This window comes from Rattus rattus, chromosome 5, assembly GCF_011064425.1.
Source record: "Rattus rattus isolate New Zealand chromosome 5, Rrattus_CSIRO_v1, whole genome shotgun sequence".
NCBI lineage: Eukaryota > Metazoa > Chordata > Mammalia > Rodentia > Muridae > Rattus > Rattus rattus.
Genome location: NC_046158.1, coordinates 809,812 through 818,193, shown reverse-complemented (window position 1 = coordinate 818,193; position 8,382 = coordinate 809,812). Strand labels below are relative to the sequence as shown.

Below are 8,382 nucleotides of genomic sequence, written 5' to 3'. Positions count from 1 at the left end.
TTTATTAGTCTTATAGTGCTTTTTTTAAAATTAAACTTTAGGGGCTGGAGAGGGAGCTCATCAGTTAAGGACACTGGCTGCTCTTCCAGAGGACCCAAGTTAAATTCCCAGCAACCACAAGGTGGTTCACAAGTGTTTTAACTCCAGTCCCAGGGGAACTGACACCCTTTTCTGGGCTGGGTACTAGGAATGCAAGTAATGCATAGACATGCGTGATGGTTTGTATATGCTTGGTCCAGGGAGTGGCACTATTTGGAAGTGTGGCCTTGTTGGAGTAGGTGTGTCACTGTGGGTGTGGGCTTAAGACCCTCATTCTAGCTGCCTGGAAGTCAGTCTTCCACTAGCAGCCTTCAGATGAAGATGTAGAACTCTCAGCTCCTCCTGCACCATGCCTGCCTGGGCACTGCCATGCTCCTGCCTTGATGATAATGGACTGAACCTCTGAACCTGTAAGCCAGCCCCAATTAAATGCTGTCCTTGTAAGAGTTGCGTTGGTCATGGTGTCTGCTCACGGCAGTAAAACCCTAAGACAATATATATACAAGCAAAACGCCTATCCACGTAATAAAAAGTGTGTGTTTGTGTGTACACACCATATCACATGTCCTGTGGGGGTCAGAGGACAAGAACAGAGATAGTTCTTTCCCTTTTACCTTCTGACCTATCTCAGCTCTTTAGAGATGGTCAACACCTGCTCAGTGACCCAGGGAGACTGGGCCCTCCACCTCTGTCCCAATCATAGTCTCATCACACTGCCTTCAGGATTGGACAAAAAACAGCAAGACTTTTAGTATTAAGACAGATCTGGGGCTGGAGAGATGGCTCAGCGGTTAAGAGCACCCGACTACTCTTCCAGAGGTCCTGAGTTCAATTCCCAGCAACCACATGGTGGCTCACAACCATCTGTAAAGAGATCCGATGCCCTCTTCTGGTGTGTATCTGAAGACAGCTACAGTGTACTTATATATAATAAATGAATAAATCTTTAAAAAAAAAAAAAAGACAGATCTGAGACATGCAAAGGTCCACCCACCACGGGAGCCACCACAAAGTGCAAATATGTGGGGCAGAGATAGGAAGGAAGGAGAAGCCAGACAGTTGAGCATTGTGAAGAGAGGCAGAACTGGAGACACGAGGAGGGTGGAAAGGAACAGCCTGATGTGTGCAGCCTGCCCTGCTACCTGATGCCATTGTGAAACCCTGGTCTGTTCTGTTGCTGAGGGCCTTGTCTGAGTTGGTGGCCATGTGGCTCATATTATGACCAAAGACCCTGCGGGTATCCCTCTCCTGGGACAATATTGATATCCAAGAGCTCTGTGGAACTGACCCCACCTCTCACTGGCTGCAACAACGGGGAGAGCTTGTCCCACCCTTTGGTGGTGGCAGCATTCAGGAGAGCAGCCCCTGGTAGTGGACCCCCTCCCCTGTTTGCTATGCAGTGGCTTGGGCAAGGAGGAGATGCTTTCCCCATCCTTTTTGATATCTGCATCAGGCTGGTGAGCTGCCCCCAGAGGCCTAAGAGTGGGAGAGGTGGTCCTGCCTCTTGTTGGCTGAGGTGTTGGGTGAGCCTGCAGGGCCAGTACTGAAGAGCTCACCGTTATGGTGTAAGTGCCGGAAAACAGGCAGGTTGACCAACAGCTACCACTCAGGCCCAGACCCAGGATAGGCCCACCCCAACCTCTACCCTATCTCTGGACCGCTGGAACCTGTTAAGCCACAGGACCTCCTTGACACAGGGCTAGGGCTACACCAAGATATTTGAAAGGAGTCTCAGTAAGGATCCAGTATTGATAGTAACAGAAATCAGGCTTCAAACCAGATCAAGGTGGACACACTACAACCTCCATGACGAGATTTTTTTTTTGTTCTGTCTTTTATTTTCTTTTGGGGGAGGAGGTTGCAAGGGTGGAGGGCAGATACAAAGGGACAGGAGATGAGTGGATTGGGGTGTATGATGTGAAACTCACAAAGAACCAATAAAAAGTAAATAAATTTAAAAAAAGACACCAGAACTGTGTCAAGTGTTCCATACATGTAAACACTTTATATGCTATTACTTAAATTCCTACATCTTTATAAGGTAGTTATTATTACTACCTCTATATTTAGAGATGAGGTTAAAAAGAGTTTTGGATTATCTTGCCTAAGGTTACAGTCACAGGTTTAGGGACAAACCAACTTCAGAGCCTTCTGTGCCTGCTGGGCTGGTATGCTCCACTCACAGGCACTCACGCACCTGCATCCTATCTAACTCAGGACCAATATTGCTGCTTCCAAAGGCTGTGTGGAAGTCCATGGTCCATGCTGCCATTGGCTGCTCTGGGCGAGGAAGCGTCTTTCGCAGTGGCATTGATGATTGCAGACTGATAACTGAGAATGAGAGACATTGAACGTTTCTGTGACTCTCCCACATCCCCACAAAGAAACGGTCCAGCGAGGAAGCTGTTGAAGAGTCCTTAAAATTGTAATAAAGACGTTTGAAGTATAGCTCTTTACAGTAGAAGGCTTCTAGTGGAGGGGAGGGGAACGACAGTTTTCTTTAAGGAGCTGACTTTTGGGAGTTTGACCACACTCCAGTGAGCATATGGGCAACACAAATTTGTCTTAGTGTGTTGTTTTTTTTTTTTCTGGGGAGAGGGTGCAAGGGTGAGAGAGTAGACTTGGGCGAAATGAAAAGTGAGTGTACTTAGGTACAATGTATGAGATCCCCAAATAATTAATAAAAATATTATGTTGGAGAAAATTCAATTAAAAAAAGATTTTTTAAAAATTCCCAAGAATTGATAATAATTATTGAGAGAACAATACCTTAAGGGCATGCTTGCTCTGTGTGTGTGTGTGTGTGTGTGTATGTATATATGTGTGTGTTTGTGTATATGGTGTGTGTGTGCTGGTGCATGTATGTATGTGCATGTGTGGTATGTGTGTGCATGTGTGTGTGCATTTGTGTGTGGTGTGTGTGTGCATGTGTGTGTCTCTGTATGTGATATGTGGTGTGTGCATGTGTGTGTGTCTGTCCATGTGTGTGCCTCTTGTGTGTCCATAGTTTTGTTCATTGTCCAGTAGTTTTTGACTTGTTTTTCAGGTCAGCATACAAAGTTTTATTTCATTATGGCATTTTAAAGCAAAATTTGTTTTGTTGACTCTCTTATTCCTTTTTTCTTTCCCTAAGGGCTTTTTCTTAACCACCACCAACAAAATGTCTGTTAACAGCAGACAGGGAGGCCAATGCTCGGGGAGAAGATACAGTATCTCTCGGTGTGGGAGCAAAATGGCTGTGGTATGAATATGAAAATCAATAAGCTCAGTGCTGGGTAGAGTAGCCCATGCTTTTAATCTCAGCACTCGGGATGCAGAGACAAGTGAACCTCCGTGAGTTCAAGACCAGCCTGGTCTACGAATCGAGTTTGGTCAGCCAGAGCTATAGAGAAACTCTGTCTCAAAAACAAAACAAACAAAAAACATTGAAATTAGCCTACAAGTAGACACAGTACATAGCATAACCCCTACACACTTCAAGAAAACAGCACTGTTTAGTTAGGGTCTTATTGCTGTGAACAGACACCATGACCAATGTAAGTTTTATAAAGGACAACATTTAATTGGGGCTGGCTCACAGGTTCAGAAGCTCAGTCCATTATCATCAAGGCGGGAGCATGGCACATCACAGCATCCAGGCAGGCATGGTGCAGGAGGAGCTGAGTTCTACATCTTCACCCGAAGGAGACCGGGAACAGACTGAGTGAGCATCTCAGGCAGCTAGGAGGAGGGTCTCCAAGCCCACCCCACAGTGACACACTTCCTCCAACAAGGCCACACCTTCTAATAGTGCCACTCCCAGGCCAAGCACATGCAAACCATCACAAGCACTTATCAAATGCTGTTTCTTGAGTATACGTTAAGATGGAGTAAATGAAAGTTTCTACTTGGAGATAAGCTTATCTGAGGGAGGTAATTTGTATTTCTCTGTGGAGGTGGCTTTGAAACAGGGTTTCATGTAACTCAGCTGTGGCGGTTTGTATTTCTTTTTCCCTTTTTCTTTTCTTTCGTTTTTTTTTTTTTTTTTTTTGAACTGGCAATTATAAATTGATGAGGGTGAGAATGTTTTAATTATTTATTTACTTAATGTATATGAGTACACTGCTGCTGTCTTCAGACACCAGAAGAGGGCATTGGATCTCATTACAGATGGTGTGAGCCACCATGTGGTTGCTGGGATTTGAACTCAGGACCTCTGGAAGAGCAGTCAGTGCTCTTAACCACTGAGCTACTTTTCCAGCCCATTTTCTTTGTTTTTGTTTTTGATACAGAGTTTCTTTGCATAGCTCTGGCTGTCTTAGAATTCACTCTGTGGACAAGCCTGGACTTGAACTCACAGAGATCCAACTGCCTTTGCTTCCCAAGTGGTAGGACTAAAGGTGTGAACCACCACCAGCAGTAGTAGTATTTCTTTCTTTCTTTTTTTTTTTTTGGAGCTGGGGACCGAACCCAGGGCCTTGCGCTTGCTAGGCACTCTACCACTGAGCTAAATCCCCAACCCCAGCAGTATTATTTCTTATAATTGATCTTCTGTAAATTAAGCCAGAAATTCAGAATCCCTCCCAAAGACATACATAGAAGACCTATATATGATGTTTCTTTTGGGGAGAAAAATATGTGGACTCACATGTATTCCTTAATGTTTAGAATAGTTTTACCATGTGTATGTACTGGGGATTAGGCACTATTCCTGAGACACACACACATCGTCTCTTTCCTTGGGAGATGACGCTGTGTGAACATGATGTAGGTGAAGGACTTCCACATGTATTTTTACCCGGAACACAGCATGACGAAAAGGAGTCTGTTCCACGAGACACACTGGGTGGACACGTGGAAAGGTTTGCTTTTACTTTTTCCTTTTGTTCTGGAGTCTCACTAGTTGTAACATGATAAGCACTCACTGTCCTATCCTATGCAGGCAGTAGGTATTCTGGGACAAAAGCTCAGGGTGGTTGGCAAGAAACCTTATCCTTAAAGTTAAGCCTCAAAGTACTGTGCTGAAGTTGCTGTCTGGCTGGCTTATCCTGACAACCTACTGTGCTTATGAACTTAATAATTTCCGAAGTCCCGAAATTGCCCACAGAAAACATGCAGGTAAGTTTTCTTCAAAGCATTTCAGCTATTAAAACAGGTCGTTCTGCATGCAGATCCTCAGCGCTGAGAAAAGTGGCAAGTGGTGCAGTTTGTAACGGCAAGCATTTGCTTTTGTTTTGTGTTTTCTATTCAGTTGATAAGTAGGAAAAGTAGGAGTCGGGATTCCTCAGTGGTTATGAGTGAACTTTAGATGGTGGCAGATCTGAGTTCAAATCATAAGCTTAACTTGGCGGTTAATCTATCGGAGAGTGGTATCCCTGGGGCTAAAGGAAGCAAACTGTCAAATCTGTGGTAGCACAGCGGCTGGCACACAGCAAGCACCCAGGAGGATGCTACTCTGTAAGTTGCTTCCTAATAGTGAGGTTATAATAAACAGAGTTCTAGTTGCTTTAAAGTTCCTTAGCTCTGTTACAATTCTGTATTGTCCCCTTCCAGATGGATACTTTCTGTCTCTCTGGGTGAGGTGGAGTAAGCCCGGCACAGGTGCACCAGGATGCTCTCTGCTAGGAATCTGCTCACCTTGACAGACATACTAGACGGGTTAGATAAAATGGAGAGTTATACCAAAAATGTAAATGTCTGCCAGGGGATGGTGGACACCCAAAGCAACCACATCATGGAAAACAGTCCTTGTCCTTTGTAATCAGAGAGGAAACTGACCAAGGCGCTCCCATTCAAGAACTGTGCTTATGTTCCCAGTGCCCGAGCCTTCTTAGCCTTCTTCATATCTTTAGTGTCTCACATAGCATCGGGTTTATAATTACACACACACACACACACACACACACACACACACACACACACACACACACACACAATAAGGAGCTGAACGACCAACATTGGGTCCCCGTCTCTGGCAAACACTCAACTCCACAACACTGGAGAAGAGGAAAACCTAATCCCGTGACCTGGGAGACAGCCACCCAGTAGAGGAGAGAAATAATAATAATGGAATAGAATGCACCACTAAGGACCGTGAGAAGCCCACGCAGGAGTCAGTGGGTGGGATAAACAGGGATGGAAACGGAGTTTAAAGGGACATAACGCCTTTTCTCACTTAGGTGACGCTCTGCCGACTTCGGACTCACCAGTGGTGTTTCCTCCTCTTTAACGTCGTACTATTTCATGTGTTGCTCTTCGGAGCCGACTTTGTAGAAGAATATTTCTTACGTTCTTTGCCTCGCGTGGACATGAAAATTCTCGGCATTAGAAACAAGGCAAGAAAACTGAACCTGGAACCTTTAAGGCACAATCCCTCCAAGTACTACGTCCTGAGCCAGCCGGAGGTGTGCAACGGGAAGAACATCTTTCTGCTCTCTCTTATCTTCAGTAGTCCAGGGAACGCAACAAGACGGGAGCTCATCAGGAAAACCTGGGGTAGTGTGACCAGCGTCCGAGGCTACCCAATTCTCACGCTGTTTGCTCTGGGAATGCCGGCGCTGGCCACTACGCAGGAAGAGTTAGATGCAGAGGCTCAGGAGAATAATGACATAATCGAAGGGATCTTCCTGGACAGTTCTGAAAACCAAACGCTGAAGATCATCTCAATGACCCAGTGGGCTGTAGCCTTCTGTCCCAACGCCCTGTTCGTTCTCAAGGCTGATGAGGACACGTTTATCAATCTACCAGGCTTGGTAGACTATCTTCTCGATCTGAAAGGTCAGCTGGAAGGTATATATTTAGGAAGAGTTATCCATCAGGATATACCTAGCAGGGACCCCCATAGCCAAGAATTTGTCCCTCTTAGTGAGTACCCCGAAAAATACTACCCAGACTACTGCAGTGGTGAGGCCTTTATAATGTCCCAAGATGTGGCTCGGATGATGTGTGTGGTTATGAACGAAGCACCCATCGTGGTGCCTGCCGATGTATTTGTGGGGATCTGTGCTAAGTCCCTGGGCCTTACGCCTAGCCACAGTTCAAGGTTTTCTGGGGAAAGGCACATCACATATAACAGATGCTGCTACAAGTTCATTTTCACATCCTCAGAAGCTACAGATGCTGAAACTTCCCTAGCATGGAAAGAAATGAATGATGGGAAAGAGTGTTCTGTGTTCGAGACTTATTATGGGCTCATTTCCTGCAAGCTTCTGACATACCTGGACAGCTTCAGGCATTTTCACTGGAGGAGCGCGGAAGACCGTGCTGGGTATTTTGGTGATTAGTATCCACTCGCTGTTAGATGTCTTCTTCTTACGTTGCTGCTTTCTTACTACAGAAGGCAACTCTCTGGACCCATGTTACGTCTTCTCTGAGTCTTTATTCACACCTAGCAAAACCACAAGACGTTCTCAGCGTTCTGATGTACTCAATCTTGACATCTTGGTTTTGATGTTTAAGACATTTAAAACAGGATGGTGTGATACTTTTCAAAATAAAATCTCTCAGAAAAGAGAAAACATTAAGTTTCATTATAACATGATGTACAGAAGTATTTTCTAATTTTAAAAATGTATTTGGTGTGTGTGTGTGTGTGTGTGTGTGTGTGTGTGTGTGTGCACATGCACAGGTGTGTATATATATTTGTGTCATGGGGTATGCATGGAGGTCAATGGACAAAGAACAGGAGTCAGTTCTTCCCTTCCAACATGTGTGTTCTAGGACTAATCGCCCTTGCCCAGTAAGCCATCACACAGACCCACACAAGTGGTACCCAGGTAGAATACATTTTGAATGCCTAAATCCATTTATTTGGCATTCGTGCATCCTTGCATATCTTTTTTGTTGTTTTAATTTTTTTTAAAGATTTATTTATTTAACGTATATGCACTGTCACTATCTTTGGACACACCAGAAGAGGACATCAGATCTCATTACAGATGGCTATGAGCCACCATGTGGTTGCTGGGAATTGAACTCAGGACCTCTGGAAGAGCAGTCAGTGCTCTTAACCTCTGAGCCATCTCTCCAGCCCCTCTTTACATACTTTTCATGGTAAAAAAAGAAATCATGGTAAAAAGAAATGAATGCTCTCTCTCACACACACACACATAGACACACACAGTAACTATCATTACTGTGGAGTATACTAGATTTCCTCAACTTATTCTTGTCAAACTGAGTTTGTTTGGTCCCTGGAGGGCCAGGGGAGCTATGGAGTCATGGGGATCAGGCCTGCAGTAGGAGTTGAGTAGAATCATGCCCAGACCCTGGAATTATTGTCCTAAGATGGGCAGGAGTAGGACTCCTGTATGTCCCAGTGTAAGTAGACCTCACCAGGGGAGGTCAGGTAGCCTGGTAGCCAGG

General features: G+C 44.9%; 1 protein-coding gene across 1 annotated transcript; it reads left to right on the top strand.

Annotated features, from left to right (window-relative positions):
• The first annotated feature begins 5,130 nt into the window (after window positions 1-5,130).
• LOC116899991 (putative UDP-GlcNAc:betaGal beta-1,3-N-acetylglucosaminyltransferase LOC100288842) lies at window positions 5,131-7,301 on the top strand. The gene is made up of 2 exons (XM_032901801.1): window positions 5,131-5,136; window positions 6,198-7,301. Exons 1-2 carry the CDS (start codon window positions 5,131-5,133, stop codon window positions 7,299-7,301), a joined length of 1,110 nt encoding a protein of 369 aa, XP_032757692.1.
• The last annotated feature ends 1,081 nt before the right edge of the window (window positions 7,302-8,382 follow it).